The sequence below is a fragment of the Sphaerodactylus townsendi genome, linkage group LG05, assembly GCF_021028975.2.
Source record: "Sphaerodactylus townsendi isolate TG3544 linkage group LG05, MPM_Stown_v2.3, whole genome shotgun sequence".
Taxonomy (NCBI): Eukaryota; Metazoa; Chordata; class Lepidosauria; order Squamata; family Sphaerodactylidae; genus Sphaerodactylus; species Sphaerodactylus townsendi.
The window spans coordinates 137,094,442-137,117,341 of record NC_059429.1 but is presented as its reverse complement, the minus strand read 5'-3'; the positions used below and the strand labels follow the sequence as shown (position 1 = coordinate 137,117,341).

General features: G+C 51.6%; 1 protein-coding gene and 1 long non-coding RNA gene across 2 annotated transcripts; both read right to left on the bottom strand.

The window, feature by feature from the left end:
* Positions 1–1,049: 1,049 nt before the first annotated feature.
* LOC125433695 lies at positions 1,050–2,542 on the bottom strand. The gene is made up of 2 exons (XR_007244650.1): positions 2,378–2,542; positions 1,050–1,192 (listed from the first exon to the last, which is right to left on the bottom strand). It is a non-coding gene; the product is annotated as an uncharacterized LOC125433695 (long non-coding RNA).
* A 7,120-nt stretch (positions 2,543–9,662) lies between these two features.
* Positions 9,663–15,847, bottom strand: LOC125433694 (isoinhibitor K-like). Its single transcript, XM_048498427.1, has 3 exons — positions 15,775–15,847; positions 13,841–14,008; positions 9,663–9,706 (listed from the first exon to the last, which is right to left on the bottom strand). Exons 1-3 carry the CDS (start codon positions 15,845–15,847, stop codon positions 9,693–9,695), a joined length of 255 nt encoding a protein of 84 aa, XP_048354384.1. The 3' UTR covers positions 9,663–9,692.
* Positions 15,848–22,900: the final 7,053 nt, after the last annotated feature.

The window sequence follows — 22,900 nt, the reverse complement described above, 5'->3', positions numbered from 1 at the left end:
TTAGCATGCTTTGTTTCCTGCAGGTCACGCTTGACTGGGAACATAAGGGGAACTGATGCTTGGCCAAAAGTCCTTGACTAGTTCTAGCCTCCGTTTCCGCAGAGCAGGGAGTGAAGCCAGCCCAGGAAAGAAGGACTGGAGACGCAAGAACAGGAGACCTGTTTGACTGCAGGGTTTTTTCCTTAATGGTGAAAGTAGTTTCAGGGGAGGGGTTGCGAAGTCTGGCCTTGGAAACAACTGGTGATGTCAGCGTGGAGCTGGGAGAGGAGGGGCCTTGGTAGGATATAATGTCATGCCATCCACCTTCCCAAGCAGCCGTTTGCTCCAGGTTAAGCGGAACAAATATTTTAAACAAGCAGATAAATAATGTGTCCCCCCCCTCCACCTGGCTCTCCACACCCCCCTGGCTCCCTGGTTCCCCTCGCCCCACTTATGGCTTCTGCTGGGGAGGGCATGAGCTGGACTGCAGGGAAGAATGGAGGGGTCCCCATTAGTGGTACACCACTACCCACCTGGGGTTTGGCAACCCTTCGAGTGTTGTTGCAGGGGACTTGGATCCAGACCGGGACTGTGGTGTGTGGGGGAGGAATTTCCCTTTTTTACTCTGTGGCGTTTTTCTCATTTGGGTTCACAGGTTTGAGAGCCAGGACAGGGCCTGTAGAAAAAAATAGGATTTACCCCCCTCCCCTAAACTTTGGAGGATTTGTGATTATATCCCTTTTGCCCTCTGCTTCCAAGCTGCCAAGTCGTGGTCAACCGATTGCCCAGCTGCTCCCCACCCCCTCCTGCCCCCTCTGCTGTATCGTGGTGGGAGAAATATTTGTCAGGGTTTCTTCTTGTCGGTCCCTGTTCTTCGGATTCTGGCCGTTGCACCAGCAAATGACCCTCAGTCACAGAACGATCATTCAAGTTGTGGAGGGGAGAAATAATCCCACCCCTCCCTGCCTCAGAGAAAGCAAAGTTCTCACTGAATGCAGACCCCTGCTGCCCCTTGAGAAATCAAGACGGTGCCACCCAAGACCCTGCCAGCCACGGTCCCACAGGTGAGCACACACAAATGCCACTTTATTTCACTTTCTGCCAACACTACCATAGGGAGGGATTCTGTGAGGGGCACTCAGGGGTGGGGGTGCCAGTGAAGCTCCGATGGAAGAGTTGGCATGGTGGGCATCTTTTTTTCACTTCTTCCTTCCTGTAAGAGGAGGGCAAACATGTCAGATTCAGTCCAGCAGTGTCCAGATGGTGGCCAAAGCTGACCACCACACAGCCATCCACCTCCAGACCTGCCGGTGGGAGGTAGGTAGCCCCCGCAGATGAAGCTGGCAGGACGCTCTGCCTCACTCTCAGCCCCCCTTCCCCCAGGAGTGCCCGTGCATCGGCTACACTTTCCAGGTGCGGGGTCACTTTCCTGAAAGGCCCCCTCCGTACGCTCCTTTGCTGAGAGGTTGGCAGAATGAGGGCATTCTTTGCTGGGGGGCAGGAATGATTTGCAGGATCTTGCCACAATAGCTGAGGAGGACAGCTTCATTCCCTGCTCTGTAGAAAGTCACTTGAAAAAAGCATTTTGTGGGGATTGGGGTTTAAATTCAACTCTCCTTATCTTGCAGGGCTGTTTTGAAAATAAAATGTAGGAGAGTGGAATGATGTAGGATCCCTACTGGGGAAAAAGATGGGGCAAGAGAACAATAAAGGAGCTTCCCTCATATCTCCACAAGGAAAAAGGCTTTCAGTAACATGACATCCGGCTCTTCAGGCAGAGACCCTTTTGTGTCTGGGGGGGCGGGGCATTCAATGCCCTCTGTCATTAAGACCTGCTGCTCACCAGACCTGAAGTCTTACAAAACTCTCCCTTTCTGTTGCAGAACCAACTTTCAAATCTTGTTGTCTGCAGCAAAATGACCCCACTCTCTAGTCCTGTCCATCTCCACGGGGTGCCTGGAGATCTTGATCCTCGCTGATCTGAGATATGAAATGCCTTAGCAGACCAGGTACTTAGGAGCAGCCGCAGAAGGCCATTGCTTTCGCATCCTGCACGTGAGCTCCCGAAGGCACCTGGTGGGCCACTGCGAGTAGCAGAGAGCTGGACTAGATGGACTCTGGTCTGATCCAGCTGGCTTGTTCTTATGTTCTTATCTCTCGCTATTGCAGCGGATCTTCACGAGACAAAGGTCGGTTCACCTGGAGGAAATGGCTTCTTTGGAATGTGGACCCTACGGAATTGCATCCCACTGAAGTCCCTAATCCCCTGCCCACTTAGGCTCCACCCCCAAATCTCCAGGTATCCCCAGCCTGGAGCTGGCAACCCCAGCACCTGCTTTCCCGTGACTCCAGAGAGGGCCAGTCACAGTCTTGGCCCGAGCCCTTCTGAACAGCTCACCTTACGTCACACAAGCATAGAAGCATGCCTTGTCGGTCTTGAACTTATTCCCATTCCCTCCACATCCACCATAGATAAATGTTTTGCAGATCTCTTTTTTAGCGTCATAGTAGTAGTACTTCTTATTTGCAAAGCAAGGCCCCTTGACCGGAGGAAGGCTGCAGATGCCTGAAAGGGGACAAAGAGAGTGGGGGAGGGCACAGGCAGGGGCCAAGCGGTGGCATCCGGGGAGAGCCGCAGTGGTGGGATTCAGCCGGTTCGCACCACTTCGGCACAACAATGATGCTTGTAAACAACCAGTTCTTACATTATTTGAATCCCAGTGCCCAGTGGGGGGATTCAAATAATTTAAGATCTGATTGTTTATGTCAGGATGGGCTTGTTCCTGGTGATGATTCACACCCCCATCCAGAGGGCCCTCGGCCTCGGCCAGGCGCCAGCTCATCTGCTCCCCCCTCCCTTCCTGCAGCAGACTGATAGTCAGATGGGGCCACAGTCCTCCGAGGTGTGGCACGGCTCCAACCTTTTGTGTTTACAACTTTGTATTTGAATAGGGGTATTCTTCCTTTTGTTACCTTGTTGCAGCTGCTGCACCTTGGGCCCGGCAAGGGGTGGACCAAGGGCAGCAGGGATTTAAGTTGTAGTTTGTGCTATGTTTTTTCAGAAATCGTCTATGCTACATTATGCTTTGGTGACCTAATAAAGTCTACAGTTTTAAACTACAGATCGCTTTATTCTGGGGCTGAGGTCTCACAGTTTACAAGCAACATTTTAAGAACTGGTTCTGCCCAAGTGGTGCGAACCAACTGGACCCCACCGCTGCCACCGCCGGCTCTGCCCCGTAATCACCACGAATCTGCTGACCTGCAGCTGTGAGTCCTGATGAAATCCCTCCTGGCCTCGGGCAGCAACTCCAGTTTCAAAGGCAAGATGCAATAAATATGAAACAAAAACACCTTGCAAAAATGGACTAACAGAATTAGTCCTGCCCCACCTGTGCAGTTAAATGACTAACCCAGGTAAGAATGGAATTGTGTGGGCTCAGACTTTGGAGAACTTTACATACCCTTAGTTGTTGCAATGGATTGTCTGACCAACCTGTAAAGGGATCCTTTTCATTTTTTAGACATGGAAGAAGTGGAGGACCAATGGGGCTGGCTCCCTGAGAATTTGCACCTGGAGGAGGATGCACCTGCCTCTGGTGGTCTCTCTCCCACAACTGGGGCTATCAGGGTGCCCTGCCTTCCCCTGAGGGTTCGTGGCCGCTCGCACAACTGACCTCTCTGCTGTGCCAGCAGCTCAGTAGAGAGAAGCAGGAGCCCAAGAAGGAGCAAGATGGCTCTGGATCCCATAGTGGTGCCAGGGGCGAGTGCCCAGCCCTGAGCCAAGCCCGCCTTAAGTTCTCTCCCTGCCAGGGAGGGGAGGGGAGAGGAGGGGTGGCAGAAAGGGCTCCGCCTCTGATCTTCTGGCAGCCAGCCCCTTCTTCTGTGCAAGGACATCTCAGCCCTATATGGGGCAAGGTCGAATCGAGTTGTTTTCTTTCTGTTGTGAGGTTGGCTATGCAGAGGTGGCCGGCCAGATGTGGGTCAGGCAGGAAAATGTCTGAAGCATCAAGAATCCCCAGAGAAGAGGAAGAGGTTGGATTTATATCCCCACTTCCTATCCTGTAAGTAGAATCAAAGGGGCTGACAATCTCATTTCCCTCCCCCCCACAACAAACACCCTGTGAGGTGAGTGGAACTGAGAGAGTTCTGAGAGAACTGTGACTTGCCCAAGGTCACCCAGCTGACATGTGTTGGAGTGCAGACGCTAATGTGGTTCACCAGATGAGCCTCCACAGCTCAAGTGTCAGAGCGGGGAATCAAACCCTGTTCTCCAGATTAGAGTCCACCTGTGTCTAAATCACTATACCCGGCTTGCTCTCTCTGGAGTGGGCTTAGGCAGTTGTGTGGAGGGGAAATAGGGGCTGCTTCTGCATTTGACTCTGGAGCGGAAGTCACCCTTTGCTCTCTTAGGGACTCTGGAGAGCTCAGGTAATAATGTTGCTTCCAAACTGCTGCATTCCAGCTTTGCCAGGGGGCAGGGGTTGCGGGGATGTATCACACGGCAGATTCAAAGCCCCCCCCAGCACTGCAGGGCCAGACCTGCCAGTGCCTGACTGAAGGATTAGCCATGGAAGGAGCTGATGGGGCCAAGCGAGGGACTTCCTGGCCAGCTGTGCCAGTTTCTCGCCAGCTGTGGGCTTGCTGGCCCCTTTCCACCCCTTGCCTGAACTGGACCACATCAGCATTTGTTCTGTGGCCAGAAGGCAACTTTGTTCTGGGACTCTGTGTGCTTTTCGCGCCTCCTGAGCTCCTTTCGATGCAGAAACCAGAACCAGTGGATCGGGGCCACCAAAGGGCTCTGGCCTTCGAGAGGTGCCAGTTTCCGGTTGGAGCGCAGGCGGGCAGAGCGCTTATTTTAGTTATTTCTATTTTATCTATTTGATATCATTTATTTTGAACGCTGGACTGTGGTGGCCAGGCGGGGGCGGGGGGGGGTTAGGAGGTGGGAGCAGGAGGGCGGTGAGCTGTGAAAGGCCTTTTTGTCCCTTCAGCTGAGCTCTGTTGTTCCTGATGGTCAATTAACTGCCTTCGTTAGGCTTTCAGTGGGGCAATCTTGAGCTTTTGAGCAATTGAGCAGCTCAGAAAAGCAAGGAAGAGCAGCCTCCCCCTACCTCCCCCTACCTGAGAACAAAAAGCAAGGAAGAGCAGCCCCCTTCAATTGTTAGGAACAAAAACTGAGCAATGCAGCACAGCTCAAGACTGCCCGGCTGACGGCCAAATAAAGGCAGTTAATTGACCATCAGGAACAACAGAGCTCAGCTGAAGGGACAAAAAGGCCTTCCACAGCTCACCGCCCTCCTGCTCCCACCTCCCAACACACACACCCCACCCCCCGGCCTGGCCTACACCATCCAGTGTTCAAAATAAATGACATCCAATAGATAAAATAGAAGTGACTAACATAAGCGCTCTGCCTGCCTGTGCTCCAACCGGAAACTGGCACCTCTCGAAGGCCAGAGCACTTTGGTAGCCCCGATCCACTGGTTCCGGTTTATGCATTGAAGTGAGCTCAGGAGGCACGAAAAGCACATGGAGTCCCAAAACAAAGTTGCCTTCTGGCCACAGAACAAATGCTGATGTGGTCCAGTTCAGGCAAGGGGTGGAAAGGGGCCAGCAAGCCCACAGCTGGCGAGAAACTGGCACAGCTGGCCAGGAAGTCCGTCGCTTGGCCACATCCACTCCTTCCACGGCTAATCCTTCAGTCAGGCATTGGCAGGTACGGCCCTCCTCCGGGGGGGGGGGGGCTTTGAATCTTCCATGTGATACATCCCCACAACACATCCAAGCCAAGTCCTTTTTTATATAATTGTAAGGAATTGATAATAAACTGCAAAGATTGTCATGCCCTTATATAAAGCAGTGGTGCGACCGCACTTGGAGTCCTCTGTTCAGTTCTGGTCGCCACATCTCAAAAAGGATATCGAAGAGTTAGAAAAAGTGCAGAGAAGGGCAACGAGGATGGTTGAGGGACTGGAGCACCTTCCTGATGAGGAGAGGCTGCAGCGTTTGGGACTCTTTAGTTTGGAGAGGAGACGTCTGAGGGGGGATATGATTGAAGTCTATAAAATTATGCATGGGGTAGAAAATGTGGACAGAGAGAAATTTTTCTCTTTTTGTCATAATACTAGAACCAGGGGGCATCCATTGAAAATGCTGGGGGGAAGAATTAGGACTAATAAAAGTAAACATTTTTTCACACAACGAGTGATTGGTATTTGGAATATGCTGCCACAGAAGGTGGTGATGGCCACTTACCTGGACAGTTTAAAAGGGGCTTGGACAGATTTATGGAGGAGAAGTTGATCCATGGCTACCAATCTTGATGCTCCTTGATCTGAGATTGCAAATGCCTCAACAGAACAGGTGCTCAGGAGCTACAGACACAGAAGGCCATTGCTTGCACACCCTGCATGTGATCTCCCAAAGGCACCTGGTGGGCCACTGCGAGTAGCAGAGAGCTGGACTAGATGGACTCTGGTCTGATCCAGCTGGCTTGTTCTTATGTTCTTAATGTGGGTGGGGTTATCAGTCCATTTACATTTGTAATCGCATTTGCATTTCCTGCAAGAGCAGTATTGGGGAATGTAAATCCTGTGTTTGGGTGGAGTCCATTGTCCATGAACTTAGCCTGCCCTTGACCTTTGATTCTGGTTTTTTTTAAGTACTGGTAGCCAAGCTTTGTTAATTCTCAGAGTCTCTTCTTTCTGGTTGAAGTTGTCCTGCTGTTTGTGAATTTCATTGGCCTCCCTGTGCAGTCTGACATAGTAACCTTCCAAATTGTCCAGAATTTCAGTGTTTTCAAATAAAATGTTATGGTCATTTTGGTTAGAACATATTCTGCTACTGCAGATCTTTCAGGATGGTTAAGCCGACAGTGTCTTTCGTGCTCCTGCATTTGGCATTTCAGAATCCTCCTTGCCTGCCTCTTGTTTGACACGAATAGTGTTTGACAATCTCTGTCCATATTTTTTATCCCATGCATAATTTTATAGACTTCAATCATATCCCCCCTCAGACGTCTCCTCTCCAAACTAAAGAGTCCCAAACGCTGCAGCCTCTCCTCATAAAGAAGGTGCTCCAGTCCCTCAATCATCATCGTTGCCCTTCTCTGCACTTTTTCTATCTCTTCAATATCCTTTTTGAGATGTGGTGACCAGAACTGAACACAGTACTCCAAGTGGGGTCGCACCACTGCTTTATATAAGGGCATTACAATCTTTGCAGTTTTATTATCAATTCCTTTCCTAATTATCCCCAGCATAGAGTTTGCCTTTTTTACAGCTGCCATGCATTGAGTTAGCCTTGTTCACATTCCCATGGAACGATCAACTAAGATGCCCAAATCCCTTTCCTGGTCTGTGACTGATAGCACTGACCCCTGTAGCGTGTGTGTGAAGTTTGGATTTTTTGACCCTATGTGCATCACTTTGCATTTTGCTACATTGAACTGCATTTGCCATTTCTGAGCCCACTCACCTAATTTATCAAGGTCCGCTTGGAGCTCTTGGAGCTTGGAGCTCTTCGCAATCCTTTGCAGTTCTCACCACCCTACATAATTTGGTGTCATCCGCAAACTTGGCCACCACGCTACCCACCCCTACTTCCAGGTCATTTATGAATAGGTTAAAGAGCACTGGTCCCAAAACGGATCCTTGGGGGTAAGGTGGTGGGTGTGGCAAAGCCAGGGGCTCCATTGGCTTGGTCTTTGGAATGCCAGCAAGCACTGCAGACTCTCAAACACTCCTTCACTTCAGAGCCCGTTCTCCGTCATGGGGACCCTACCAAACCCTTCATGCTTCATGTAGATGCCTTGGACAAGGCATCTGGGAGGATTGGAAGTTGCACCCTTCTGTTTATCTCTCTCGTAAATTTTCTGGCTATGAATTGAACTGGACTGTAGGTGACAAAGCAACTGGGGCCATAAAATGCGCATTGGCAACTTGGCACCATTGGTTGGAGGGGGCGACCTATCCTTTTGAAGTTTGGACAGACCACAAAAATTTAGCTGCCCTTCACACCCCAGGGAAGCTGTCCTGCAAAAAGTGTGTTGATTTTTTATGTCGTTACAACTTTACATTGCATTTTTTCTTGGCAAAATCAGCTGCCTGGTGGATGCGCTCACATCGCCTGCCCCACCCCTCTGTGGCAGGCCCTCCAGCTGCACACAGTCTTTTCCCGTCTGCACTTGGGTCCTGCAGTGACTACCCGGTGTGAGCGCACCACCCCAATATACCCCCCACAACCTCTTCTGATCTGGAAACCACCTTAAGGGAGGCGAGGACTCTCCTGGTGCCGCCGGGAGAAGCAAGTGACCAATTGGAAAAATGGAGCAGCTTTTGGTGGAAGGGGGATAAATTGCATGTCCCACCCCAAGTGCGGAAGTTGGTGCCGACGAGGGTCCATGGTGTTAAGGGCATTTTGGCTTTGTGAAAAGCTTGCACCTTGCCCAGCGGCAGATCTGGTGGCACTCCATGCGGTCCAATATTGAAGCATACGGGAAGGCTTTCCCAATGTGCGCCATGGGAAAACGGGCTTCTGGGAAGATGCAGGGGCTCTTGCAGCCGCTGCCGGAAGTGCCCTGGCAGGTGATATCCATGGATTCCATCATGGACCTGTTCTCCAGTAGGGGGAGGGCAGTGATCTGGGTAGCAGTGGACCTGTTCTCGAAACAGGCACACTTTATCCCTTGTTCGTTTGTGCCCTCTGCCAGTAAATTGGCACGCATGTTTGTAACCCACGTTTATAGACTGCACTCCTCCCCTGACAAGATAGTATCTGATCAGGGCAGCCAGTTCATTTCTAGGTTTTGGCACCACTTTTTGAAGCTTTTAGGTACTGAACAGGCTTTTTCTTTTGCGTATCACACGGCAACTGACGGCCAGAGCGAACGCATGAACAGTACCTGTGCTGCTACGTTAACTCTCACCAGGATAGCTGGGTGGATTTGTTGCCTTTCACAGAATATGCTTATGAGAAAGTGATGCTTAGAACATTTTAAAATCACTCGGATGATAACTCTGCAGGAGGTGAGGCCATTAACCCCCATTTTCCTTAGTTGAAATGGGCAGGAGAGGCATTACTGGACTTCTTTCGAGGCTGCAGCCGCTTAGCATGTTGTGTTTCCTGCAGGTCACGCTTGACTGGGAAGTGACGGGGGACTGATGCCCAGCCAAAAGTCCTTGCCTAGTTTTGGCCTCAGTTTCTGCAGAGCAGGGAGTGAAGAAAGCCCAGGAAAGAAGGACTAGAGATGCAAGAACCAGAGACCTGTGTGGCTGTAGGGTTTTTTCCTTAATGGTGAAAGGATCGTGGTGGGAGAAATATTTGTGAGGGTTTCTTCTTGTCGGTCCCTGTTCTTCGGATTCTGGCCGTTGCACCAGCAAATGACCCTCAGTCACAGAATGATCATTCAAGTGGTGGAGGGGAGAAGGAACCCCACCCCTTCCTGCCTCGGAGAAAGCAAACTTCTCACTGAACTGTCGCCCCCTGCTGCCCCTTGAGAAATCAAGACAGTGCCGTCCAAGTCCCTGAAAGCAACCCACAGCTGAGCACTCACAAATGCCACTTTATTTCGCTTTCTGCCAATCCCACCGTAGGGAGGACGTCTGAGGAGCAGTTGTGTGTGTGTGTGTGTGTGTGTGTGTGTGTGTGTGCGCGCGCGCGCGCACCAGCGAATCTCTGATGAAAGAGTTGGCATGGCAGGTATCATTTCTTCACTTCTTCCTTCCTGTAAGAGTAGGGCAATCAGGTCAGATTCAGTCCAGCAGTGTCCAGACGGTGGCCAAAGTTGACCACCAAGCAGCCATCCATCTCCAGACCTGCTGGTGGGAGGCAGGTAGCCCCCACACACAAAGCTGGCAGGACGCTCCTCCACACTTCTCAGCCCCCCTCCCCCCAGGTGTGCCCGTGCATCAGCTACGCTTTCCAGGTGCGGGGTCACTTTCCTGAAAGCCCCCATCCATAGGCTCCTTTGCTGAGAGGTTGGCAGAATGAGGGCGTTCTTTGCTGGAGGGGGGGGAGGAATGATTTGCAGGATCTTGCCAAAATAGCTGAGGAGGACGGCTTCATTCCCTGCTTTGCAGAAAGTCACTTGAGAAAAGCTGTTTGTGGAGAGTGGGGTTTAAATTCAACTCTCCTTATCTTGCAGGGCTGTTGTGAAAATAAAATTTAGGAGAGTGGAATGATGAAGGAACCCCCCGGGGAAAAAGATGGGGCAAGAGAACAATAAAGGAGCTTCCCTCTGATCTCCAGAAGGAAAAAGGCTTTCAGTAACGTGACATCCAGCTGTTCAGGCAGAGACCCTTTTGTGTCTGTAAGGAGGGGAGGGGCGGAAATTCACTGACTGCTGCTCACCAGAACTGAAGCCTTACAAAACTCTCCCTTTCTGTTGCAGAACCAACTTGCAAATCTTGTTGTCTGCAGCCAAATGACCCCACTCTCTAGTCCTGTCCATCTCCACGGGGTGCCTGGAGATCTTGATCCTCGTTGATCTGAGATTGGAAATGCCTTAGCAGACCAGGTGCTCAGGAGCAGCAGCAGCAGAAGGCCATTGCTTTCACATCCTGCATGTGAGCTCCCAAAGGCACTTGTTGGGCCAGTGCAAGTAGCAGAGAGCCGGACTAGATGGACTCTGGTCTGATCCAGCTGGCTTGGTCTTGTTTTCTTATCTCTCGCTATTGCAGTTGATCTTCATGAGACAGAGGTCGGTTCACCTGGAGGAAATGGCTTCTTTGGAAGGTGGACCTTATGGAATTGCATCCCACTGAAGTCCGTAATCCTCTCCCCACTTAGGCTCCACCCCCAAATCTCCAGGTATCCCCAGCCTGGAGCTGGCAACCCCAGCACCCACTTTCCCCTGGCTCCAGACATGGCCTGTCACAGCCTTGGCCCGAGCCCTTCTGAACAGCTCACCTTTCTTCGCACAAGCATAGAAGCATGCCTTTTCGGTCTTGAACTTATTCCCATTCCCTCTGCACCCGCCATAAATAAATGGTTTGCACATCTTTTTTTTAGCATCATAGAAGTAGTAGGTTATAGCTGCCTTGCAAGGCCCGATGTCTGGAGGAAGTTTGCAGATGTCTGAAAGGGGACAAAGAGAGTGGGGGAAGGCACAGGCAGGGGCCAAGCGGTGGCATCCGGGGAGAGCCGCAGTAGTGGGATTCAGCCGTTTCGCACCACTTCGGCACAACCAGCTCTTAAAATGATGCTTGTAAACAACCAGTTGTTACATTATTTGAATCCCACTACCCAATGGGGGGATTCAAATAATTTAACAACCGGTTCTGGTGATGGGATTCAAATAATTTAAGATCTGGTTGTTTATGTCAGGATGGGTTTGTTCCTGGTGATGATTCACACACCCATCCAGAGGGCCCTTGGCCTCGGCCAGGCGCCAGCTCGTCTGCTCCCCCCTCCCTTCCTGCAGCAGACTGATAGTCAGATGGGGCCACACCCCTCCAAGGTGTGGCACGGCTCCAACCTTTTGTGTTTACAACTTTGTATTTGAATAAGGGGTATTCTTCCTTTTGTTACCTTGTTGCAGCTGTGGCACCTGGGGCCCGGCAAGGGCCAGGTAAAGGGCAGCAAGGATTTAAGTTCTAGTTTGTGCTATGTTTTCTCAGAAATCGTCTATGCTACGTTATGCTTTGGTCACCCAATAAAGTCTACAGTTTTAAACTACAGATCGCTTTATTCTGGGGCTGAGGTCTCACAGTTTACAAGCACCATTTTAAGAAGTGGCTCTGCAAAATGGTGCGAACTGGCTGGACCCCACCACTGCCACTGCCGGCTCTGCCCCCAAATCACCACGAAGCTACTGGCCTGCAGCTGTGAGTCCTGATGAAATGCCTCCTGGCCTCAGGCAGCCACTCCAGTTTCAAAGGCAAGATGCAATAAATATGAGACAAAAGCACCTTGCAAAAATGGACTAACAGAATTAGTCCTGCCTCACCTGTGCTGTGAAAAGGCTAACCCAGATAAGAATGTTTTGCAATCCTTATGGAATTATGTGGGCTCAGACTTTGGAGAACTTTACGTACCCCTAGTTGTTGCAATGGGTTGCCCGAACAACCTGTAAAGGGATCCTTTTCATTTTTTTAGAGATTGAAGAAGTGGAGGACCAATGGGGCTGGCTCCCTGAGAATTTGCACCTGGAGGAGGATGCACCTGCCTCTGGTGGTCTCTCTCCCACAACTGGGGCTATCAGGGTGCCCTGCCTTCCCCTGAGGGTTCGTGGCCACTCACACAACTGACCTCTAATCTCCATTGCCAGCAGCTCAGTAGAGAATGTGGGAAAAATGGATGTTTCTGGGAGGAACTGGGCTGCCCCCCCTTCCTGTTTCTGCTCAGTTGGGACCTGGGCAGAAAGCGATGAGGCCAAGACTGAGAGAGCTCTGCCCACCCGTTATGAATGTGCAGTTTACACCGTGTTGAAAGACGGAGTCTTTTTCACTGTAAACACAGAAACTGCACACTTTGGAAGAGAGGCAGGTTCCAGTTGAGAAACGGGGCTCTGTGTGTGTGTGTGTGTGTGTGTGTGTGTGTGTGTGTGTGTGTGTGTGTGTGTGTGTGTGTGTGTGTGTGTGTGTGTGTGTTGCTCGCTCTGTGTGTGGAGAAGACGTGTTTCCTTTTGCCTTTTGCATCCGCTGCCCTGGGTGCCCTGAAGCCCCAGCCCTGCGTGAGCTACTTCTCTCCCCACCCGCCTACTGCCCTGCTGGGGGAACAGAAGCCGGAAATGGACCCTGCAACCGGCGGGCAGCCACGGGCGTCTTGCAGCCAGCAGCCAAGGGAGCTCTGCCCTGGGGGACGCGAGAGCCAGGAGGCGACTCTCGGCTTGCCTGCACCGGCAGTTCCTGAAGAGGGCAGCCTGAGCTTGGGCCTCGAGTAGCGGTTCTTCTCTTGCTCATCCGGAGACTCAGGCTGGGGTGCTGGGGGAACTCCTGCCACTGAGGAGCGCAAAGGCCAGTCGGCCGGACCCAATGCGCCGTGTCCACAAGACCCCATTCTGGGAGGGGGGGGATACACTGGCAACCCTCAGTTATCCACAAAAGGAGGGGTTGCAGTCAATATGTTTGATTCCCCACTCTGCCACTTGAGCTGTGGAGGCTTATCTGGTGAACCAGATTAGCTTGTGCACTCTAACACATGCCAGCTGGGTGACCTTGGGCTAGTCACAGCTTTTCAGAGCTCTCTCAGCCCCACCCACATCATAAGGGGTTTGATGGGGTGGGGGGGAAGGAAAGGAGATTGTAAGCCCGTTTGAGTCTCCCTTCCGGACAGAAAGGTGGGGTATAAATTCAACTCTCCTTCTTCTTATCTTGCAGGGCTGTTGTGAAAATAAAATGTAGGAGAGTGGAATGATGCAGGATCCCCACTGGAGAAAAAGATGGGATAAGAGAACAATAAAGCAGCTTCCCTCATATCTCCACAAGGAAAAGGACTTTCAGTAATCTCACATCCGGCAGAGACCCTTTTGTGTCTTGGGGGGGGCATTCAATGACTGCTGCTCACCAGAACTGAAGCCTTACAAAACTCTCCCTTGCTGTAGCAGAACCAACTTGCAAATCTTGTCTGCAGCCAAATGACCCCACTCTCTAGTCCTGCCCATCTCCAGGGGGTGCCTGGAGATCTCCCGCTATTGCAGCGAATCTTCAAGAGACAGAGGTCGGTTCACCTGGAGGTAATGGCTTCTTTGGAAGGTGGACCCTATGGTATTGCAGTCCCTAATCCCCTTCCCACTTAGGCTCCACCCCTAAATCTCCAGGTATCCCCAGCCTGGAGCTGGCAACCCCAGCACCCGCTTTCCCATTGCCCCTGAGAGGGCCAGTCACAGCCTTGGCCCGAGGCCTTCTGAACAGCTCACCTTTCTTCACACAAGCGTACATGCATGCCTTTTTGCTCCTGAACCGGTTTGAATTCCCTCTGCACCCGCCATAGAGAAATCGTCTGCAGGTCTCCACATTAGTGTCATAGTAGTAGTAGGTTATAGCTGCCTTGCAAGGCCCCTTGTCCGGAGGAAGGCTGCAGTTGCCTGAAAGGGGACACAGAGAGTGGGGGGTGGGCACAGGCAGGGGCCAAGAGGTGGCATCAGGGGAGAGCTGCAATGGTGGGATTGAGCCAGTTCGCACCACTTCGGCAGAATCGGTTGTCAAAATGGTGCTTGTCGAATTAAATTTTTATTGATTAAAACAAAACTATATAGAGATATACAATCTAATTTACTACAAGATACAAATACAGGAGAATCCTGTTACTTATTTCATATATTAAAATTATATAATACTGTATATCCAAAGAAGAAAAGGGAAATAAATAAAAAAGGGAGAAAGAAAGAAAACAATACATGGTATAAACAATACCAAGGACAAAAGGTTGACTTCTCCTTCAAAAGACTGTCAACATTCTATGAATCTATTAACGTCTCTAGCCGGTTTCCATACCCTGAACAAATTGTTCAGTCATTATTGTAAAGCTAAATTTCTTTGAAGTTAACTATAACTATGAACTAATCTTAATTTAACAAACCGTCTCCGCCTTAGTAAACCATAAATAATCACATTAATAATCAATTGGAAGAAAGTCAACATTCATCTTATTCTTGAGGTGTAATATCCATGGTCGCCAATTATCTAAATATTTTTCTACCGGGAGTAACCTTGATTGATGGAATCCTTTATCTAAAATAAATAAATGTTGTACTTTGTTATAACACTCTTCCAAAGAAGGTATTATATCAGATCTCCATACTTTGGCCAGAATTAGACGTGCTGCAAGAGTAAGATGAAACAATAAGTATGATTGGGATTGACCAATCTTCTTTTCCATCATACAAGGACCCAATAAGTATGTTAAGGGGGATTTCTTAAATGGCATTTTCATTATTTTTTCCATTTCAGTATGAATGGATGACCAATATTTTTGTATTTTAGGACAGGTCTACCAAAGATGGAAAGAGGTTCCTGTCTCTTGACCGCACTTCCAACAAGCAGATGAGTATGTATTACTTATTTTAGATAAGGTTGATGGTGTTATATAATTTCTATAAAAGAGTTTCAAATAGTGTTCCCAATAATTTGTATTTGGAGTGTTTTTATAAATATCTGCTCAGAATCTTTGCCATGAATTCAACATAATCGGTTTATTTATATTTTCTGCCCACTGCATCATACATAGTTTAACGATCTCTGTTCCTAATTTTTGTTGTAATAATAATTGGTATAAGTTACTTATTACTCTATTGTCTCCTGCTATAAGTATTTTATCTAATTCATTATATTTATGGTCAATCCCCCAGGTCTTTTCATTATAGGACCAACAGTTTTGTAGCTGTAGCTAATTATTTGAATCCCACCGCCCAATGGCCCCTCGGGGATAGGGCAGTATAGAAAACTAAACAACAACAACAACAACCGGTTCCGATGGGGGGATTCAAATAATTTAACAACTGGTTGTTTACAAGCACCATTTTAAGAACCGGTTCTGCCGAAGGGGTGCGAACTGGCTGGATCCCACCGCTGCCACCACCAGCTCTGTCCCCAAATCTCCACGATTATGTGGCTCAGACTTTGGAGAACTTTACGTACCCCTAGTTGTTGCAATGGGTTGTCCGAATAACCTGTAAAGGGATCCTTTTCATTTTTTTAGAGATGGAAGAAGTGGAAGACCAACGGGGATGGCTCCCTGAGAATTTGCACCTGGAGGAGGATGCACCTGCCTCTGGTGGTCTCTCTCCCACAACTGGGGCTATCAGGGTGCCCTGCCTTCCCCTGAGGGTTCATGGCCGCTCACACAACTGACCTCTCTGCTGTGCCAGCAGCTCAGTAGAGAGAAGCAGGAGCCCGAGAAGGAGCAAGATGGCTCTGGATCCCATAGTGGTGCCAGGGGTGAGTGTCCAGCCCTGAGCCAAGACCGGCTTTAAGTTCTCTCCCTGCCAGGGAGGGGAGGGGAGAGGAGGGGTGGCAGAAAGGGCTCCGCCTCTGATTGTCTGGCAGCCAGCCCCTTCTTCTGTGCCAGGACATCTCAGCCCTATCTGGGGCAAGGTCGAATCGAATTTCTTTCTTTCTGCTGTGAGGTTGGCTGTGCAGAGGTGGCTGGCCAAATGCAGGTCAGGCAGGAAAATGTCCTTGTCTGAAGCATCAAGAATCCCTGGAGAAGAAGAGGAGGTTGGATTTATATCCCCACTTTCTCTCCAGTAAGGAGACTCAAAGGGGCTTACAATCTCCTTTCCCCCCCACAACAAACACCCTGTGAGGTGAGTGGGACTGAGAGTTCTGAGAGAACTGTGACTTGCCCAAGGTCACCCAGCTGACATGTGTTGGAGTGCACAAGTGAATCTGATTCACCAGATGAGCCTCCACAGCTCAAGTGGCAGAGCAAGAATCAAACCCGGTTTTCCAGATTAGAGTGCACCTGTGTCTTAATGTTTTGGAAATGTTTTAAAAAGAGCCTTTTTGGGTTTTTTTCTGTCCACACAGCATGGAAAAACAAAGTGTTTCAACCATTTTCTGCCGCTTCAGTGATCCTCTGTTGTTCCACCCACCATTCATTAATGTTTCCCACGGATGTTTTCTCAGCAGGCATCCCAGTTGGCTGTCACATTAAAGTGCATGAACACACTCAGTTTTGCCTACCGATTATAGGAATGTGTCGTTTTCCTGTTATTTTAATGTTCTGTGAGTTATCCTTGAAGCTGTGGAGATTGGCTGAAGACAGCAGGAAAAGAGGGAGACCCACCAGTTTGCATGATCTGAGCAAGGCTGTCAACAGAAGACATTTTTGAGATCATCTTACTATGTAATTGAGCAGCCTGTTCCTGATGACCAACCGGAAAATGCAAAGGACTCTGGGAGATGTAGTCCAGAGGGCGCCATTTGGCTGGTGGGACTACAATTCCCAAACCACTTCTCACTCACCCGGTAGCACTTCTTAAAGCTCTGGGGTTCTCACAGAGTTATCTTATTCTGTGCCTGAGTCTGCTCTTGAGTACGTCAGCAGCAAGCCCAGCACCAAAAGGGGCAAAGACTGAAAAGGCCACCCCTCCCCAGCCTGTTTGGAAGGGAGAGGGGAGACCTCACCACACCCGGAATGGCTCTGGTGGAGGTGGGGAGGGCAGGGATGTGCGGGGGGGACTCACCACACCCACCCAGAGGACTCCAGACAAGCTACCCAGAATTGGGCTGGAGAGGCAGAAAGAGAGAGCCAGGGTAGGTGACCAGACAGAAAGAATGAAAGCTGGGGTGGCAGAAATACACAGACGAGAGAGTTGTGGTTAAAAAATGAGAGCAAGAGAAAGCTGGAATAAGTGGGCAGTCAGAGAGAGCTGGGTGGGGGAGCAGAAAAAGAGAAGATTGAGAGAAGGGGGTGGCAGGATGGGGAATGAAACACAGAGAAGAAGGGGGAGAAGAGAAGAGAAAGGGTGGGAGTCACGTCCTCCCAGATCTCTACTTGTGGGTTCCCACTTGCTAGAGCCCGTTGTATTTTTTCACACAATGGGCTCTCCGTCTTCACAGGCACCCTACTGCCCACCCCAGCTTTGCAAATCAGTGGGTGCCTATGGAAATGGGGAGAACACTTTCCATCCTCAAAGGCACCCTGGCACCCCTCCTTGGCAAAGCTGGGGTGTTTGGGAGGGGCACAGTGTTTGCACTGGGCGCCATTTCCTGTAGGTAGGCCCTGTCCATATCTCTTGCTCTGGAAGGATTTGTTTTTTGTATTGTATTTTTTCACACAATGGGCTTTATTGCTAGTTGATTCATAAGTCAGAAGCAACTTGATGGCACAAGGTAGCATGGTGTAGTGGTTAAGAGCAGTGGACCCTACTCTGGAGGACAGGGTTCCATTCCCCCTCCTCCACATGGGGGGCAGACTCTTTTCTGGAACACTGGAGTTGTTTCCTCATGAAACTGGCTGGGAGTCCTTGGGCTAGCCAAAGTTCTCTGAGAACTCTCTCAGCCCCCCGACGCTTTTCCTGGAACAGTGCGGCGCAGGTGGCACGGTCCAGTCAGGCTGCAGCCCTCGCGGCATTTTCCTTTGGAGGGAGGCAGTGTCCAAGCAAAGCACACCCCAGGAGGGAGGGGTCAGTAGCATAATGGAGCCTCCTCCACCAGCGGGGGTCCGCCCACTCCAGCAGGGCAAGCAGCTGAGGAGCAGGGTCTGCCTGGTGGTGGTCTTCAGCATCCTGGCCATGGAGCTCTGGGTAGCCCACTTGGAGCAGGTGGTGTTGACTGAGGCGGGAGGGCATCATGTGAACTGCAGTGAAGAGGTTGCACGTTGCACAGGGGGAAGATGGCATGCTGAGGCTCCGCCCCTCATTGGGGGTGTGTCCCTGTCCACCCCTCAGCCTTAAAACTGGGACTGGAGAAGCACTTCCTCTGAACCTTAAAATGTGTGTTTTCATGTCCTGTGTCTTCAGAAACAGACAGTCCCTGAGCATGTGTGGAGAGCAGTTAAGGGGAAGACTTGTGGGTCAGTGCTGTTTTCGGCAGATATATATGCTCCATCATTACTATGCCCACCTGCAGCTGTGTCCCCATCTGTTTGCTGCTGAACAGACCGGACTGGCTCTGCACCCCACAAGCCCCCATACCCCACCCCTTCGTGCCACATCACCCTCTGCTCTTCTGCCTCCCCTCTCCTGGCTCAAGGATGCCAACTTCCAGGCAGCCCCTGGGGATCCCCCAGAATTACAGCTCATCTCCCTACTGTGGAGATCAAATTCCCCTGGAGAAAAGGGATGCTTTGGGGGATGGGCTCTATGGCATCGTCAGAGGTGTATACGGAGTGGGGCAGTCAGGGCTCATGCCCCGGGCACCCCTTGAGGGGAGAGGGGTCAACAGAGTTCAACGGAGGTCGACCAAAATGGTCAAAGGTCTGGAGTTCATGCCCCAAGAGGAGAGGCTTAGGGAGCTGGGGATGTTTAGTCTGGAGAAGAGAAGGTAAAGGGAGGACAAGATAGCCGTGCTTAGATATTGGAAGGGATGTCGTGCTGGTGAGGGAGCAAGCTTTTCTTCTGCTGATACAGAGGCCAGGACATGGAGTCGTGGGTTCAAGGTGAAGGAATAGAGAGTCCACCTAAACATTAGGAAGAATGTCCTGGACATCAGGGCTGTTCGACAGTGGAGTTCACTGCCCTGGAGGTTGGTGGAGTCTTCTTCTTTGGAGGTTTTTAAACAGAGGCTGGGTGTCCATCTGGCAGGGGGTTAAAGTTGATGGCCTAGGTGGTCTTTTCCACCTCTCTGATTCCCTGATTACTCACCGAGCAGTCCAGCTTCAAACTTCAGCCTCGGAGGTCCACGTGATGGGCAGTGCTTGGTGTCCCTCACAGCCAGTGTCATGCAATCAGCTGTAGCTTGGGGGTGTGAGTCTGAACACACTCAAACAAAGTCGACTTTGAAACAAAGGAACGAACTTTATTGAAATGTATCGCCCTAGGTACAGGGTGCTGGAACTGAGGGTTCTCCCACTCTCCTTAAGGCCCCCTCCCACCCTGCTTATCGGGGTAAGCTCAATGAAAAGCTCGGAGGAGGCGCGGATCTGCGACATGTTGTGCGGCCACCCACTCGTTGTAGCCAGGGGGAAGGTCTTTCCACTTGACCAGATATTGCAGCGTCCCCCTGTGCAGTCGAGAGTCCACAATGGCCGCCACCTCCTGGTGCACTTCGCCATTGACTATGTACACTTCCGGTGGTGGCGCATCCAGGTGCCAACTGTCACAGGGGGCAGCCTTCTTCAGGAGGCTGATGTGAAACACCGGGTGCACACGGGAGAGTGTCTGTGGGAGCTCAAGTTCAACCACAACCAGGTTGATGACTCGAGAGACGCGATAAGGGCCGATGAACCAGGCACCCAGTTTCCGGGTGCCCGGGAGGCCTTTTAGGTTCCTCGTGGATAGATACGCGCGGTCGCCCACCTTATAGTCCACGGGGCGGCGTTTGTGGTCTGCGAAGCGTTGGTAGTCCATCTTCGCCTTGGTTAATTACTCTAATGCCACGGTCCAAGTGTTGCGCAGAGAGACAATCGGTCCGCCGTCCCATCCACGGGCTCCCCCTCCAGAGAGAAAGGCGCATTGTCGTGCCCATATACAATTTTGAAGGGCCTTTGTCCCGTGCTGGAGTGAACTGCCTTGTTGTAGGCATATTCCGCGAAGGGGAGGAGGGGCGCCCAGTCGTCGTTGTGCCGGTTCACGTAACAGGGGAGATATTGCTCCAGGATGCCGTTAACACATTTGGTCTGGCCATCAGTTGCCGCGTGGTATGCTGACAAGAGTCCCAGTTCCACTCCCAGTAGCTTCATGAACTCCGGCCAGAAGCGGGAGACAAAATGCGGCCTGCGGTCAGATATGATCTTGCGGGGGGGGGGGCGTGTAGGCAGTAGATGTGGGTGAGGAACATGCATGCCAGTTTTGGAGCCGACGGGGGTTCCTTACAGGGGATAAAGTGGGCCTGTTTGGAGAAGAGGTCCACCACTACCCAAACAGCCGTTCCCCCCCCACTGGCCGGCAGGTCCGTGATAAAGTCCATGGAGACGTGCCGCCATGGAGTGTCAGGGCTGGGAAGGGGTTGTAACAGACCCGGTTGCCTCCCCGTGACATTCTTTGTGGTCACGCAGGTTGGGCACCCTGCCACATACTCAGCCACATCTTTATGGAGGGACGGCCACCAGAACTGCCGCCTCGTGAGATGGAGGGTCTTGACGAAACCCCCATGCCCCACTGACTTGGCATCATGGCAGCCTGTGAGAACTCTCCCACGCATGTCCGCCAGGACGTAGATTTTGCCCCCCTCCACCAAAGACCCCCCTCTCGGTGAGGGCCCCTGCTTCCCGATCAGCATCAGGAATGGATGCCGAGTGCATGCGGAGATCCCCTTCCAGGCCCAGGGGGAGGGCCGACACAACACCAGAAGTCGGCCCGTGTGCCTTGGAGCGAGACCTGGTAACTGCCTGCAAGCCCAGTTGAGAGGGGGAGAATACCGTCCCGACGGGCCGCTCCTCCGCAGGGGAGGAGTCTGGGAGGTGGGAGAGAGCATCAGCCAACGGGTTGCTCTTTCCCGGGAAAAAGTTCAGGGTGAAATTAAATCTGGCAAAGAAGTCAGCCCACCGCAGTTTTTTGGCAGAGAGTCGACTGGGGGATTTCAGGAAAGCCAGGTTCTTGTGATCCGTCCATACCTCGAATGGGAGGAGGGCCCCCTCCAGCCAGTGCCGCCAGGTCGCCAAGGCGTGGCGAATCGCGCTCGTCTCCTTGTCCCCAACCGTCCAATTTAATTCGGACCCGGAGTACTTGCGTGACAGGAAAGCGCAGGCATGGAGTTTCCCATTCTCCCCCCTCTGAACCAGGGCCGCCCCCATGGCCACGTCCGAGGCATCAATGTGCACGATGAATTGTTTACTCGGGTCTGCGTGGGTGAGGATCTGTTCCGACGTGAAGGCGGTTTTCAGGGTTCGGAATGCTGCTTGGCAGGCGGGGGACCATGTAATGGGAGCCCCCGGCCTCCCGCCACCTGGCCCAGTTCCCTTTGTGCAGAGGAGGTCGGTGAGGGGGAGCGTGATGGCAGCAAAGTTAGTGATAAAATCCCAGTAGAAGTTGGTGAACCCGAGGAAGGACTGCAGGTGTATGCAGGTGCGGGGAGCCGGCCAGTCAACGACTGCTTGCACTTGGCCAGGGTCCATTTCCACCCCCCTCCCCGAGATGCGATAACCCAGGAAGTCCACCCATTCCTTGTGGAACTCGCACTTCAAGAACTTTGCGTAGAGCTCGTGGCCGATGAGGCGGCGTAGTACTGTGCGCACCAACGCAGAGTGCGACGCCATGCTGTCAGAGTAAATGAGGACATCGTCCAAGTATACGATGACCCCCTTGAACAAGAGGGCCTCGTTAATTACATTCATAAACACCCCGGGGGCCCCGCTTAACTTGAAGGGCATTACAAGATATTCCAATTGTCCCGGGGGGTATTGAAAGTGGTAAGGTGTTCGTGTCCCTCCACGATTCGGACGCGGAAGTACGCCTCCCGCAAGTCCAGTTTTGTGAAAATACGCCCCTTCGATAGATGGCCGAGGAGATCTTTGACTAGCGGGAGGGGGTATTTATTAGTCCTCGAGACCGCATTAAGGCCCTGGTAGTCCATGCACAAGCACAAGGTCCCATCTTTCTTCTTCCAGACCAGGACCGGGGCTCCCATGTACGAGGTGGTTGGGTGGATGAAGCCCCTAGCCAGGTTCTTATCCAGGAATTCTCGCAAGGCATCAAGCTCATGGGGGCTCATCTGATAAATCCGCCCCTTGGTTAATTGCGCCCCTGGGATCCGTTCTATGGAGCAATCGGTGCTCCGGTGGGGCGAGAGTTTGTCACACTCTCCCTCGTCGAACGCCCTGGCCAGATCCCAATAGGGGGGTGGGACAGGGGGAGAAGAGTCATGCACCGCCAATGCGGAGCCCATCACCGGTGGGTCGGTTGGCTGTACTTTCTGGGTCGTGTTGCCGGGGAGAAGCACCTGGTGCTCTGACCACTTGATGACTGGGTCATGGTGGGCCAACCAAGGCATGCCCAGGACGAAGGGAAAGCTGCCCAGTTTGGCTACCACGAACTGGCGGTGTTCAGTGAGTCCCGCAAATGAGATGGCCACTGGCTCTGACTTGTGCGTGGCCAATGTCCCTCCCAGTAGGGACCCATCCATCTGCTCAAAGTGAATGGGATTCTTTAGCTCTACCAATTTTAGGCCTAGTACCTCCACCAGGTCAGGGTGGATGAGGCAACGTGAACATCCAGAGTCTATAAGGGAGTCGGATCGTGTGGTGGAGGGGGACCCCGAGACCGATAGGGTGAAAGATAACACTACAGGCTTAGTGGCAAGGGCACTTACCCAAGTCGTTGCGCCTGCCAGTGTGACCTGGGTATCAGCGCTCCTCACGCCAAGTCGTCGTCGTT

Excerpts from the sequence above, each read along its gene's own strand:
- LOC125433694 (XM_048498427.1), bottom strand. The coding sequence starts at position 15,847 with ATGGGATCCAGAGCCATCTTGCTCCTTCTCGGGCTCCTGCTTCTCTCT. Across the intron at positions 14,009-15,774 it reads GCTGCTGGCACAGCAGAGAG|GCAACTGCAGCCTTCCTCCG; the intron begins GTCAGTTGTGTG and ends GTCCCCTTTCAG.